The sequence below is a fragment of the Hyaena hyaena genome, unplaced genomic scaffold, assembly GCF_003009895.1.
Source record: "Hyaena hyaena isolate Hyena2069 unplaced genomic scaffold, ASM300989v1 scaffold_85, whole genome shotgun sequence".
Lineage (NCBI taxonomy): Eukaryota > Metazoa > Chordata > Mammalia > Carnivora > Hyaenidae > Hyaena > Hyaena hyaena.
This window is the reverse complement of record NW_024080717.1, coordinates 3,083,660-3,098,988: the sequence shown is the minus strand read 5'-3', so window position 1 is coordinate 3,098,988 and position 15,329 is coordinate 3,083,660. Positions and strand designations below refer to the sequence as shown.

The 15,329-nt window shown below is 48.6% G+C and overlaps 1 protein-coding gene across 1 annotated transcript in view; it reads left to right on the top strand.

Moving 5' to 3' along the window:
• SHROOM2 (shroom family member 2) overlaps positions 1 to 15,329 on the top strand; it is a 126,991-nt gene that overhangs the window by 51,101 nt on the left and 60,561 nt on the right. Inside the window, exon 2 of the mRNA XM_039234240.1 lies at positions 8,105 to 8,256. Coding sequence (XP_039090171.1) covers positions 8,105 to 8,256 — 152 coding nt within the window. The remainder of the gene's footprint in view (positions 1 to 8,104; positions 8,257 to 15,329) is intronic.

Here is a 15,329-nt window from a genome sequence, read left to right as displayed (position 1 = left end):
TTTTTTTTTTTTTTTTTTTTTTTTGTTTTTTTAAGAGAGAGAGAGAGTACACAAGCTGCAGGTGGGGTGGACAGAAAGAGGGAGACAGAAACCACAGCAGGTTACGAGCTATCAGCCAAAGTCAGATGTTTACCTTACTGAGCCCCCCAGGTGCCCCTTAAATACAGTCATCAATAAATAAGTCATGTAGGTTTTCTTAGCGTGTTTCTGAGATGTAATAAACTATGTGTCTCAAAATAAATAACATTTTAAAATATTTAATTTTTTTTTTTGCTGTTTAGAACTATTCCCTTTATTGATTTTCAAGTTATAAAAGGAGAAGGATCTGGATTTTTATTTTATTTATTTAGTTTTGTTTATTTTGAGAGAGAACATACTTGGAGGGGAGGGACAGAGAGAGAGAGATAGAGAGAGAGAATCCCAGGCAGGTTCCACGTTGTCAGTGCAGAGCCCTATGTGGGGCTCAAACTCAAGAACCATGATTTGAGCCAAAACCAAGAGTCAGAAAGTTAATGGGCTGAGCTACCCAGGTGCCTGGATGCGCTCATGTGACTGCCCCGCGTTCACGTGACGACTGGCCCACGTGACCGTGAAGCCCATACTGCTGCCCTCATGTGATTTCCGCGGTCACGTGGGCCGGGCCTCTGTGTTTCTGTTTACAGCTCTGCCTGTTCACCTGGCCTCCGCACCGTGTCTTCCTCTTCTGTCGGACTTTTCCCTGGACACTCTTGTTGGCCGCCTCCCCCTCGTCACCCAGTCGTGTCTTCCCTTCGTATATCTCATCGGCCTGGCTCTGGCCACGACCTGCCTTGGTCCCTTGTGCCGACCACATCTGCCTTTCTTTGTTAACAGGGGCTCATGACCAGCTCTCCTCTTACAGAGGCTGCAAGGAGTGTGTTCGAATCGTCAGAGCCGCCCCGGTGCTCCTAATGACACCGGAGCCCGTGACGTGGGGGGTGGTTTATCTTGTTAGTGTTTCCGGGGGCACTGTTTTATCTTCGCTCTCACGTTTTGATCTTGGTTGTCAACCATGAGGGGAAAACAAGAGTTTTTTCTTTCACAATTGAGATTGTGTTGATTCGTACACAGATGTTTCATTTTGTGCAGCTGTTTTTTTACTAAAGTTGACTTAATTATTTTGAGGGAGAGAGAGTGCCCGCGCAGGGGAGGGAGAGAGAATCCCAAGCAGGCTAAACACTGTCAGCACACAGCCAGACACGGGGGGCTCGAAATCTTGAACAGCAAGATCATGACCTGAGCTGAAATCAAGAGTCACTTAACCGACTGAGCCCCTCAGACGCCCCTCATTTTGTGCAGTTTTTAACACAGATACCAAAGACCTGAAAAGATGTGGTCTGTGATCTTATCTAAATTGTTATTCTGGTCACTTTCCAGCTTGAAATGCGGAGGCAGGGTGTCCTTAAGAAGCTGTCCAATACCAGTATCTGTGTGTTGATAATCTTTTCAATCACACCAGTCCGAAGCATGACATGTTCAGTCGTTCAGGTTTCCTTGGCACACCCACACAGTCTTTAGGGAAACTGGGCCAGTGTGCTCAGGAGCTGAGAGAGCCAAGATCAAGGAACCGTTTTCTTCAGGAAATGTCGGGGGGTAGAGGTAAGTGTCGATGCTTGAGACCCATTAAATACACGACCATGCCTCCAAATTGCCATGCTTTGTACTGTCGCCTGTGAAAACTGCTCCCCTCCTGTGGGATGTCAAGGTGACACCCCCCCCAGAGCCTGTGGGGTTCCATAGACATACTCTTTTCTGGTTGTACCAAAAAATATAAATATAAAAAATATAAATATAAATGTACCAAAAATAGAAATATTCCCAGAGCTGGTAAAAAGCTTACATTTCCGAATCGCAGTGAAAACCCCATCTGGGTTCTATAAGGAGACGGGCCCGCCAGTAATGTGGCGGGGACCTTCGACCGAGCGTCCTTCACCTCTGCCTCTTGAGAGGCCAGACTCTCCGGGGGCTTTCTTTCCTCTGTTTCCTCAGGTAGATCTGTAGTTTCTTGGTCAGTCCCTTCTGCCACTTTTCCCATTTGTTTGCACTTATTGTTTGAAGAGGTTTTGCTTCATTTCCACTTTTGCTGGTGCAGGTTTTAGCTGACAACTTGCGTTTCAACTTCCTCCCTCCACCCGAGATGACCCTTCTGTCGGGCACCTTGGTTGTGGAGAGGGTGCCAGTCTGTGCCGAGATGCCAGAGAGAAAGAGCCTTCTAGAAGCTTGGCTGCCCAGCTGGTGTGGCTTCTCCCGCCATGGGGGTGGGGGGGCAGTAATTATTACTTGTTAGAGTCTCCGACACATTTAGGTCGAAGTTTCTCATTTTCAATGGGCTTGTCCGGTACCAGAGATACCCAGAGATACGCACTCAGATTATTTCACCACTTGATACTTCCCCTGGATGAGTCAGGTTTCCTCTCCCAAGCTTCCGGGTTCCAGGAGAGTGAGTAACGTCATTAAATGAAGCAGCCAGAAGCCCTAACTTTAGGGGTGGCCCCGTCTGACAAAAGGCGCTGCTTTGTCATGCACTCCCTATTGTCTGGATCGCTCTGGAGATAGAAGTGATAAGTTGCAGGTGTGACTCACGGCCTTTGAAATAGGATATTGGCCTCAGTGTTGGTCTTGCCCCTTTCGTTTTGATCTCTGGCCAGTGTGACTTTTTGAATCACTGGGGCATAACACCTTGGCACCACTGGCTTCTTCCCTGTGGCCCATTGTGTCCACGTGTGACCACATCGTTAGGCCCTTCCTCACAGCATCTAGACCCCTTTCCTGCGCTCCTTTTCTCTGCCCTGTGTTGCTCTGAGCCGTCGGTTCTGTCCAGTGCCGAGGTGGAGGTAAGGACCTTCTCCGTTGCCATCCTGTTCTCCGGCAGAGGTTCATTTTACACGTGCCTACAAGATTCATCTTCCACAAATACTTGCCTGAATGCTGTCCTTTCCCTACTTCCACGCCTCCTTTCTCTGGGCCTTCACTGCCTACATGATATTGTCCAGATTCTGATTCAAGGTCAAGTTCCTATTCTTCCCCTTTCTGTCCTTATCTTCAAACGCTCCCTTGTGAGAGCGTTACAGCCTGCCAGGCGGACATTCCTTTGACACGCCTGGGCTTCCTGCCTCGGCCGCTGCCTTCACATCAAGACCCCACTTTGGAAGGTCCTTCCCCAATCACGCACTCCCTTTCAAGACGTGTTCATGCTCCTTCCTATTTGTGACACCGCATTTCCGCCTCGAGACAGAGGTGAATGTGGCCCCTCGTGTGCATTGGACGCGATTCCTTTCAGTGTATGTCTGGTCTGCAACCAGACCCGATTCTTTTGCCTCCGTGGGCCTACGCTCCTGATCATGCATAACGTCTGTCAAAAGAAGTATGAAAACTTTGTTCCAAAATACTTGGGGCGGCCAGGTGTCAGTTCAGAGTCAGACTTCAGCTCAGCTCATGATTTCATGGTTCTGGGTTTGGGCCCCGCATCGGCTCTGAGCTGATAGCATGGAGCCTCTCTGGGTTCTCTGGAAGCGGGTCGCTTCCGGGCGTGGGAGGATTTGTGTCTGCCTGCCTCCGTTGTGTGGTCGCTTTTCCGAGTCCGAGCTGGTGCCCGCGGCCGGCACTGCCCTGCTGGTGGCTCCCACCCTCCGTGCACCGCAGGCGGCTGCCCCTCCCGGTTAGCCAGGCAGGGTCCCGGGTAGCGTGTGGCCCTGGGACGGAGCGACCGTCCGTGCTGGGCGTTCAGTGGCACTGTAAAATGCTGGCGGGCACAGCCCTTATCCTGTGCTGCCCGCACAGACTTCAAGTCTGCCCTTCCCAAGTTCAAGCCTAATCAAGCCGAGCTGCTGTGAGACGTCTGGCGGCGAGGGGGGTGTGTGGCATGTTTTCAGGGCTGCTTTCTCTTTTACAGCCGCTTTCCCCAGGGGCACGATAACTATCAAAGAGAAACTTTCTCTTGGCGAGGAAGCCCAGGGTGGGGTGCAGGGGGGGAGGGTAACACCCCAGCTACTTTGTCTCCCAAACCCAGACCTGTGTTTTCTGGGAAGTGTAGGTGGAGTGTGGTCAGGGCGGGCGGAGGAGGCCCTGGAATGCAGTCTGCCCTTACACAGGAGACACTTGACAAGTCTTCGCCCACGAGAGGAAGGAATGTGTTGGTCTCCGGGTGAAGCCAAAGTGGGTGACAGGTCTCTGAGGTGTCCCCTCCAGGGCGCGCTGCCTTAACAAGTGTCCTGAGACCCTGCAGGTCATTAGTCACAGCGGTTTTGCCTAAAGATGCTCTCTCGTGGTACTCGGCTTCAAGATAGTCACTGGAGGGAGGACACTTAGGTTCCTACCTCAGGGTCAGAATCTTTCCTCATCAGGCACAGAGGCACGTGTGACTTTTATGATGCTAAATGCGTCTCACAAAAACTTACCATTGTAACCACTTGAGAATGTGTGATCCAGGGGCGCCTGCGTGGCTCCGTCGGTTACGTGTGGACTCCTCGTTTCAGCTCAGGTCATGATCTTACGTTTCGCGTGTTCAAGTCCCGTGTGTTCTGTGCTGACAGGGAGGAGCCGGCTTGGGCCTCTCTGTCTCTCTCCCTCTGAATAAATGAACTGAAAAACGCTTCTGTTCTGTGGCTTCTTCCCGGTCCCTGGCCCTTGCGTGTTCCAACGTGTCTCCAGAATGCTCTCCAAAATGCACATCCTTCAAGGCTGCACCTAATACTGGTTTTTTTATTTATCTATTTTGAAACAGAGAGAGAGAGAGAGAGAGCATGAGCAGGAGAGGGGCAGAGACAGGGAGAGAGAAAGAGAATCCCAAGCAGGCTCCGCACCTCCAGTGCAGGACTCAGACTCATGCACTGTGCGATCATGACCTGAACGGAAATCAGGACTTGGATGGTTAACTGAGTGGGCCACCCACGTGCCCCCAGGTCTGCATTTTAAACCCTGGGAGATTTATGTGCATATTACAGTTTGGGAAGCATTGGTCCATGAGCCTAGAAATGTCTTCGAGGTGAGAACTACATTTTGCAAGACCCACCCTCCAGTATCTAGCAGTTTCTGGTGCATAGTACTTGCTGAGGAGATACTTATTAAAAGAATAAATGCAAACTCTGAACTCACCCACAGGATGGCTCTCAAGCCCTCACACCACCAAAGCATCTATTGGAATTCAGGCAATAGTTTTAGCTACAGTCCCAAGCCACTATCTGCGTATGTTCTGTGTTCTAGATTTTGCCCTCCAAATTGGGTACTTAGTGCTTGAGAGGAGAGGTGGGAGGAGATGACTCCTTGAATGACATGCCTTGAGGGTCTGCAGCCTCCGGGTCCCTGTTTGAGGGACAGGTACTGGTTTGGCCCCCAGCCACCACAGAGCTGCCGCCTCTGGGAGTGCCCCGCCTGAGCGTTGGTCTGCTTCCCCTCAGGGCTTTCCCAGTACAGACAGGGTCCCTGGCCCTCCTCGTCAGGGTGAACTTTGCCGGCACTGCCTTCTGCGATGCTCACCCTGTCTCTTGGATCTCCTGTGCGTTTGTCCCCTCTTTCACTAAAGCTCTAATTGTGGGAGGCCCAGGGTCTCAGTCTCTGTGGTGATCTGCCCATGGCTCTGTCTTCTGTCCAGGCAGCCTCCTTCAGTCTCCCCACCCCTCCAAAGTTTGTGGGGTTTTTTAAGTTTTATTTATTCTTGAGAGAGTGTGGGTATGCGCAAGCAGGGTGGGGCAGAGAGAGAGACAAACAGAAAGGAAGCAGGCTCCAGGCTCAGAGCTGTCAGCACAGAGCCCAACACGGGGCTTGAACTCACAAACCGCAAGATCATGACCTGAGCCACCCAGGTGCGCTGCCCTTCAAATCTTTACTTGCCTTCTGCTCAGGTCACTCCATGGGTAGGTCACCTTTCCCTGGAGACTTCTCCCACAGCCAGCTGCCCACCGGGCCCTCCACCCGGACATCCCCTTGGATGTGTGTGTGCCTCATGCACAGGGCGTGGCAAAAACCCAAGCTCTCCACCGAGAGTCGCCTGCACCTTTACTGCACCTGGTTGAGTGTGTAATCCTGGGCGGGTGGACACTTACCTACGATCTGTCTGTTATTACGTTGGGAGAAAATTGTCTAGACTTTTGAAACCAGTTATTAAGAAAAATATGAAACCATCCATTCAGTTAAGGAGTCGTTGTTTACTTACATTGATGGTGTTGACTGGCCATGAATAATTGCTTGGTTAGCCCAGGAGTTCGGCCGCCCGTGGATTAAGGAGGTTCTAAGAAAGTATCTGTGCTTGCAGAACTGAGGCATGGAAGTTGCTTAGGACCCAGGTGTGTAACCCAGAGGCAGGATGCACTGCTCTACTGCTCTGCGAGGACTTGGTAAGGAATTGTTAGGTTGTGCCTCACAAAGTCGAGCAGTGAACTTTCATACTGTCCACAGATACACTCATAACCGTTAACTTTGTTCACTGCCTTTCCTAGCAGTTTGTAAAGATAATTGCTTTTTGCTATGAAACTGGGGTTGGCAAACTTTGCTTTGTGACAAGCCAAGTAGTAAATATTCTTGGCTCTGTGGGCCAGGCAACTCAGCTCTGGCTTGTACCAATAAGTAAGCAAGTGGGTGTGGTTCTGTTACGGTAACATTTTATTTACAAAAATAAAAAAAGGCATCTGGCTGGATTTTGCTCATGGGCCAGGGTTTGCCAAGCGCTAGCAGAGAAAGCAGGCGCACTTAATTTTTGCTGAATTGATTATTACTGTATGGAAAAAAAACAAAACTAGGTTTAGGATCTAAAGATCAGTATTTCTCCGGGCGCCTGGGTGGCTCATTTGGCTGAGTGGCTGGCTCTTGATTTTGGCTCAGGCCATGATTTCATGGTTCAGGAGTTTGAGGCATAAGTGGAGCTCTGCATTGACATTGTAGAGCCAGCTTAGGGTTCTGCCCTGTTCTCTCTGCCCTTCCCCTGAGTGTCCACTGTCTTTTTCTCTCTCTCAAAATAAATAAGCATTTTTTAAAATGCCACATGTTGTAGGGTTCTTTTTATTTGTTTAGGTGTGCATTTAATTTTTTAAATTTATTTATTTTGAGAGAGAGAGAGAGAGGGAACACAAGTGGGGGTGGAGCAGAGAGAGAGGGAGAGAGAATCCCAAGCAGGTTCCGTGCTGCCTGTGCAGAGCCTGATGCAGGGCTCAGTCTCATGAACCATGAGATCATGACCTGAGCCAAAATCAAGAGTTGGATGCTTAACCCACTGAACCACCCAGGCACCCCATTGTTCATTTATTTTGAGAGAGCAAGACAGAGAGAGACAGAGACAGAGAAACAGAGCATGTGCTTGGGAGGGGCAGAGAGAGGGGGAGAAAGAGAGCATTCCAAGCAGACCCCACACTGTCAGGACAGAGCCCAATGCGGGGCTCGATCCTACAAACCGTGAGATCATGATCTGCGTCAAAAGCAAGAGTCAGACGCTTAACAGAGGCGCCCAAGTGCCCCTTAGGATTGTTTTATGTGAGCTATTGAGGCATAGGCAAATGCATAGAGGCAGGAAGTGGGTTAGTGGCATCTGGGGGGAGGGGATCAGGAGGTGGCTGCTCACTGCTACCAGGTTTCTTCTAGGTGTAGAGAAGTGTTCTAATGCGGCGCGATGGTTGCACAATTCTGTGAATATACTAAAAGCCTGTTCACTTGTATATTTACATGGGTGAGGTTTGTGGTATTTGAAGTCTGTCTCAGTAAAGCAGTTACAGGAAGCTAGGCATGGATGAAGGGACGAGAAATCGTATGTGATAACACAACCCATCATTCTTGTTTGGATAAAGGAAGTCCAGAAAAGGGCCTGGATCTTTAGATCCACCGTTCGGGGTCATGCGTGGTCTGCAGCGCACACACTCTTTCCTGTTCCCTCGGTGAATGTGGCCCCCGTCTTTGCAGAGGCGGTGCTGGCTGACGGATGGGTCTCCCGTTCACCATATAGGAATCCGTGCAGCCGCAGGGCCAGATGGGGTCCTGGCCGGGCCCAGAGCCGGTCATAGAGCCGTGGGCAGCACACGCCACAGGCACGGCGCTCCCGGCCGACTTCTGGGGACTTGCTCTGACTGTTGGGAGGCTCATGGCACGTGGGTCTTTGTTGCAGATTGAAGAAGGAAGTAAAGCTGCAGCAGTGGACAAGTTACTGGCCGGGGACGAGATCGTCGGCATCAACGACATTGGTCTCTCAGGGTTTCGACAGGAGGCGATTTGCTGGGCGAAGGGCTCTCATAAAACCCTGAAGCTGGTGGTGAAAAGGTAAGACCCACACTTCATGCTGTGTTAACACAACAGAAGTGAGTAAAATAGCAAAGGGTGAAGCCAGGTCTGCTGCTCTCTATCACTGCAAGCACATCCCACTTTGGACCTGGGGGAGGGGTGTGTGTGTGTGTGTGTGTGTGTGTGTGTGTGTGTGTGTGTGTCTGGGTCTGGATCCACGTGCATGCGCGTGCATAAACATAAAATTCCATTTCTTGGCCAGGGATGATCCAGCATCAAAAACTTAAAAGATACCTTCTTCTATCACTGTGGATTGTTTATTTGCTATGTTAAATGAATTTGAACGCTCTTTTCTTTCTTTCTTTTCTTTTTTTTTTAACTTAAAGTCAAGTTAGTTAACATACACTGTAGTCTTGGCTTCAGGAGTAGAACCCAGGGATTCATCACTTACATACAACACCCAGTGCTCCCCAACAAGGTCCCTCCTTAGTGCCCATCACCCATTTCCCCTCCTCCCCATCCACCCTCAGTTTGTTCTCTGTATTTAAGAGCCTCTTATGGTTTGCCTCCCTTTCTATTTTTATGTTATTTTTCTTCCTTTCCCCTGTGTTTGTCTGTTGTGTTTTTTTTTTTAACTTTTTTTTTAAATTTATTTCTAGGAGAGAGAGAGAGAGAGAGAGAGAGGGACAGCGTGAGCAGGGGAGGGTCAGAGAGAGAGGGAGTCACAGACTGAAACAGGCTCCAGGTTCTGAGCTGGCAGTCAGCACAGAGCCCGACGCGGGGCCCGAACCCACGAACTGCGAGATCATGACCCAAGCGAAAGTCGGACGCCCAACCGACTAAGCCACCCAGGCGCCCCATCATCTGTTGTGTTTTTTTAAATTCCACTTATGAGCGCTATCATATGATGTTTGTCTTTCTCTGATTGACTTATTTTGCTTAGCATAATACCTTCTAGTTCCATCCACACTGGTGCAAATGGCAGGATTTTATTCTTTTTCTTCACTGAGTAATATTCCATTATATACGTACACCACATCGTTGTTATCCATTCGTCAGGTGAGGGACATTTGGGCTCTTTCCATACTTGGGCTGTTGTTGATATTACTCCTATAAACGTTGGGCTGCATGTGTCCCTTTGAAACTGTACCCCAGTATCCTTTGGATAAATACGTAGTAGTGCAATTGCTGGGTTGTAGGGAAGTCCTATTTTTAATTTTTTGAGGCACCTCCACATTGTTTTCCAGAGTGGCTGCACCAGTTTGCATTCCCCCAGCCGTGCAGCATCTGTCGTTTCTGAGTGGTTACGTTTAGCCACCCTGGCCAGTGTGAGGTGGTATCTCATTGTGGTTTTGATTTGTATTTCCCTGATGGGGAGCGACATTGAGCATCTTTTCATGTGTCTGTCAGAATGCTCTTCTTCTTTCTTCAGCAACATGTAGAGGATTCTCTCAGAGCTGCAGGGATGCTTCAGGTGAGGTGCTGTGACCTCTTGCTTCCACAAGGTGGCGGGCGACTGCATTTTCGGCTTTATGCTGACACCCAAGGACCTCCTGAAGACTTGTTGGCTCCAGGGCTTTCCAGGGATGTGCTGAGGTCTGGGGCAGGCGAGCACACTGCCTGCTCCTGGAAATCAGATTGCCGTCAGAAGTTTGGAGGACTTGAAGCGCATAGAAGACTAGAATGAGGGACATAATGTTTTTATGCACGGGAGCTACCCTTATCCCCTGTAAAGGCAACATGTGATTCCTTGTCTTCAAACAGAAGTAATTCTCTACCTTGCATTTTGTACGTGGCTAATTCACACTAAAGTATTTGCCGCTCCTCCTTTTTTTTTTTTTTTTTTTTAATGTTTTATTTATTTCCAGGAGAGAGAGACAGCGTGAGCAGGGGAGGGTCAGAGAGAGAGGGAGTCACAGACTGAAACAGGCTCCAGGCTCTGAGCTGGCAGTCAGCACAGAGCCCGACGCGGGGCTCGGACCCACGAACCGCGAGATCATGACCTAAGCGAAAGTCGGACGCTTAACCGACTAAGCCACCCAGGCGCCCCTGGGCTTTTAAAGTGTTTAGTTTTGGGGGCGCCTGGGTGGCTCAGTCAGTTAAGTGTCCAACTTTGACTCAGGTCATGATCTCACGGTAGGTGGGTCCGAGCCCCGCATCGGGCTCTGTTCTGACAGCTCAGAGCCTGGAGCCTGTTTCAGATTCTGTATCTCCCTCTCTCTCTCTGGCCCTCCCCTGCGCTCGCTCTCTCTCTCTCTCTCTTTCAGAAATAAATAAAACATTAAAAAATTTTAAAAAAAAGAAAGAAAGCAAAATTAGTGTATTGTTTCAAACTTGTCTCTAACTTTTAAAAAATAAATGGACTCGGGGCACCTGGGTGGCTCAGTCAGTTACATGTCTTACTTGAGCTCAGGACATGATCTAACAGGTTTGTGGGTTTGAGCCCCACGCTGGGCTCTGTGCTGACTGCTTGGAGCCTGGAGCCTGCTTTGGATTCTGTGCCTCCCTCACTCTTTCTCCTTCTCTCCCGAGCTCACTTGTGCACTCTCTCCCTCAGAAGCAAGTGAAGAAACATTTCTTAAAAGTGTTTAAAAAAATAAAGGGACTCAAGCATTTACGTCAGTTGTTAGTACAAGTCGACTTGAAAGCCTATTCCCAAAAGATTTCACTCCTTTTGACTGAAACCATAACCAAGGAGGAGGCTCAGAAACAAGGAGGGAAAAAAAAAAAAACACCTCTAATTTGTTGCCACACTGAATTAACACTTCATTTGCAAGTGGTACAGACTGTCCTGTCTGTAAATCAGAGATAAACTCTTAGATGGGCAGTTCGGGAGCACCTTGGAGAGGATGAGACAGGAGAGGTGCTGTCATATTGTGGAGTTATTCCTTTGTGGTCACGGTAATGGCCTTTCCCAGGTGGGCCTGTGTTCTCCTAGGATTCAGTGGCACGTAGAGCCGTAATAATGACAGCAGGGAAGCTGGCTCCACAGAGCTGGGCCGGCTGCCAGAAACCATCTTGGGGAGTGCTTTCCAGCTCCTCGGCTCACAGACGCTGCCCTCTCTGGTCTCCTGTGGGAGTCTGTGGGGTCACTTGAAAATGAGCCAGTAGGGTTTTTTTTTTAATGTGTATTTATTCTTTTTTTGGGGGGGGGGGGAGAGGGGCAGAGAGAGAGAATCCCAAGCAGGCTCCTCTGTGCCAAAGCAGAGCCCGACGCGGAGCTCAAACCCACGAACTGTGAGATCATGACCTGAGCTGAAGCCAAGAGGCAGACACCCAACCGCTGAGTCCCCCGGGCACCCCCTGAGATGATAGGTTTGAACCGTCACGTTGGCGGAGAGCTGACAGGTAGCAAGGCCCCTTGTTGGCGAGATTGTGGGGAAACAAGCATGTATTTGGTGCAGTGCCGATTGGATATAGATTGGACACACTTTCTGGTGAGTAGTCAGATGACATGTTTCCAAAGGCAGATCTTAGGCCCACAATTTTCGTTTCTGGGGTCCTAGATCCTCAGCAAAGGGAAATGACTGAAGTGAATTAGAGGCCATCCAAACTGTAAAGCGCTGCTATCACAAATGACGTCAGCATTTCCTGACATGGAAGACGCCCCACCAGGTGCACGTGAGTGGAACACATAAGAGCAGTCAGAGAACTGCGTACGTCCCGCTCTTCCAAGGTTGGGTTGTTTGTTCCTTAAGCGCACTTCACGCCCAGCACGGAGCCCAGCACCGGGCATGAGACCAGGACCTGACTGAGATCAAAGTCAGGCCTTGAAGGGGACACCTGGGTGGCTCAGTCGGTTAGGTGTCTGACTTCGGCTCAGGTCGTGAACTCAGGGTTCATGAGTTCGAGCCCCATGTCGGGCTCTGTGCTGACAGGTTGGAGACTGGAGCCTGCTTCATATTCTGCGTCTCCCTCTGTCTCTCTCTGCCCCTCCCCGCCCCTCAAAAATAAACAGTAAAAAAAAGTCAGACCTTTAACCCACAAAGCCACCCAGTTTCCCCCTGTTCTTAGTTTTAATTTTTGAAAATCTTGTGGTACAATACACATAATAAAAAATTTACCCTCAGAACCATTTTTAAGTGTATATTTAAGTAACATATTATTAATTTTATATTACCTTATATTATTATACTTAAAAATTACTTTCATAACAATAAAAACTTAGTATTTTTAAAGCTTATTGCATTTTTAAGTTTTTAGATTAAAATTTATTTTTCTTATTTAAAAACTTTTTTAAAAAATGTTTTAATATTTATTTTTGACAGAGAAAGAGTGCTCACGGGTGAGCAGGGGAAGGGCAGAGAGAGAGTCTGAAACAGGCTCCGGGCTCCGAGCTGTCAGCACAGAGCCCGACGCAGGGCTTGAACCCACAAACTTCTGAGGTCATGACCTGAGCCGAAGTTGGACGCCTAACTGACTGAGCCACGCAGGTGTCCCTAAAAAATTTTTAAGTTAAGTTTATTTTGAGAGAGACAGAGACGGTGCAAGTGGGGGAGGGGCAGAGGGAGAGAGAGAATCCCAAGCAGGCTCCACACTCTCAGCACAGAGCCCAGCACAGGCCTTGAACTCACGAAACCATGACATCATAACCTGAGCCTAAAGCCAAGAGACAGACACTATAACCGACCGAGCCCACCAGGTACCCCAGCTCATTGCATTTTTAAAGAGAAAGAGCTTTTGGGGTTCCATGTGCCTGTGCTCCTACGAGTCAGCAGGAGGGTGGGTCCCCAGGAAACCATCCACTGTGACATCATGTTCTGTCCTAGGCAGTGCCCCAGATGAGGTCCCTTTGTTGCTCTGTGATCAGGACAGAAGGAAGGACCCTAGGAAGGTGGCTGTTGGGATGCCGGCTACAATATACTCTAAAGCTAACTTTTTATTCTGCACTTACTCAGTTCTTAAAGTGATAACCGGGGCACAGGTGAGCACCCAGGCTCAGAAGGGCGCAGAGCGGACCGGGTACTGCGCCTCTGTTTGGCCTCTCCGGGCACCAGCACTGTCCTGCTGATCTTTTGGGCTTTGTGGGTCACATACGTCCTTGTGCACTTACCGTCCCTATCTGTAGAGATCGATCTGTATTGACTGCATGGAGGTCTGAGTCCCGATTTCTCTTAACGACCCCAGGGTGCTGCGTGATCTGGATCCTCTGCTCTTCTACGGAACCTCTATAGATGCACATTGGTTTTGGCGCAGGTCATGATCTCGTGTTTCGTAAGATCGAGCCTGACGTCTACACTGTTGTCGTGGAGCATGCTTGGGACTCTCTCTTTCCTTCTCTCTCTGCTCCTCCCCTGCTCTCTTTCATGCACACTCTCAAAAATCAGATAAACATTTTTTAAAATTCAAAAAAATTTTAAAAGGGCATTTTTCACTATGAATGAATTTGGGCATCATTCCATAGGTTTAGAAGCTTTTTTTTTTTTTTTTTTAACTAGAGAAACATCCACGAGGTGCCTGGGTGGCTCAGTTAGTTGGGCATCTAACTTCGGCTCAGATCATGATCTCGTGGATCGTGAGTTTGAGCCCCGCGTCGGGCTCTGTGCTGACAGCTCAGATCCTGGAGCCTGCTTCGGATCCTGTGTCTCCCTCTCTCTGCCCCTCCCCCGCTTGCACTCTGTCTCTGTGTCTCTCTCAAAAATAAATAAACGTTTAAAAATTTTAACTAGAGGAACATCTTTGAGGATATAAAACTAATCTGAATTCTGTTCAAACCAAAGCATCTTTGCCACAGAGAACTGGTCAGTGGAGGGACAGGGAGGAGACTCATGGGGCCTGCTAGCCGGTGCTGCTGACGAGTATTGAAAAGACTCTTGGTGAGAGAGATCAGACTTTTGCCCCAAAGGATTGATGAGAGCCGCTGTGTAGAACCCAGCTTTTGCATTCTGTACATCTAATTTTCTTTTCTTATTAAAAAAAATTTTTTTTAACATTCAATTATTTTTGAGAGAGAAAGGCATGAGCAGGAGGGGAGCAGAGAGAGAGGGAGACACAGAATCCGAAGCAGGCTCCAGGCTCCGAGCTGTCTGCACAGAGCCTGATGCAGGGCCGAACCCATGGACTGCAAGATCGTGACCTGAGCCAAAGTCGGACGCTTAACTGACTGAACCACCCAGGTTCCCTGTTGACTTCTATGTTTTTTGCAAACATACTTTTATTTAGTTTGTTCCTTTTTTAAAAGTATACTTTTGACATATACCACTGTGCAAATTTAAAATACTTTTAACAACATTTGGGTATTACAAAAATTTTGGCAATAACTTAGTATTAATTTTTAATACTATATGTGGATATTACTTTTGCCTAATAGAAAAAAGTCTAAGGGGTGCCTGGATGGATCGGTTAAGAATCCAAGTCTTGGGGCGCCTGGGTGGCTCTGTCGGTTAAGCGTCCAACTTCAACTCAGGTCATGATCTCATGGCTCACGAGTTCAAGTCCTGTGCTGGGCTCTGTGCTGGTGGCTCAGAGCCTGGATCCTGCCTCAGATTCTGTGCCTCCCTCGCTCTTTGCCCCTCTCCCTGCTCAGGCTCTGTCTGTCTCTCTCTCTCAAAAATAAATAAACATTAAAAAAAAAAAAGAATACCACTCTTGATTTCGACTCAGGTTGTGATTCCGGCATCATGGATGGAGCCCTACATCTGGCTCTGTGCTGAGCATAGTTTTGCTTAAAGATGCTGTCAGTCCCTTTACCTCTCTTCCCCACTTGCACTTTCTCTCTCTCTTTCTCTCTCAAATTTAAAAAAGAAACGTCTGAATGATGCTTTGTTCAGAAACACGAGTGAAATTCTCTAACCCGAGAACTGAGTTTTACATGGTCCTTATCACAGAGGCACCAATGAGTACTTTTAAAACAAATTCTCTGGAATTGGTAATATGTATTCTTCTCTGTCTAAACTTAAATCTTTGTTTAAAGCCTGCCATTCTCCTCATTCTCCATCCACAGGCAACCAATCATCAGACTTCTGTCTCACAGACCAGTTAGCATTTTCTAGCACTTTAAGTACAGCTCCAAGGTAGATCATGTACTCTTCAACAAGCAAATAAACAAAACCCAACCAGTTTATAAAAAGGCACTCTGGGGGCACCTGGGTGGTTCAGCCATTTCAGCATCT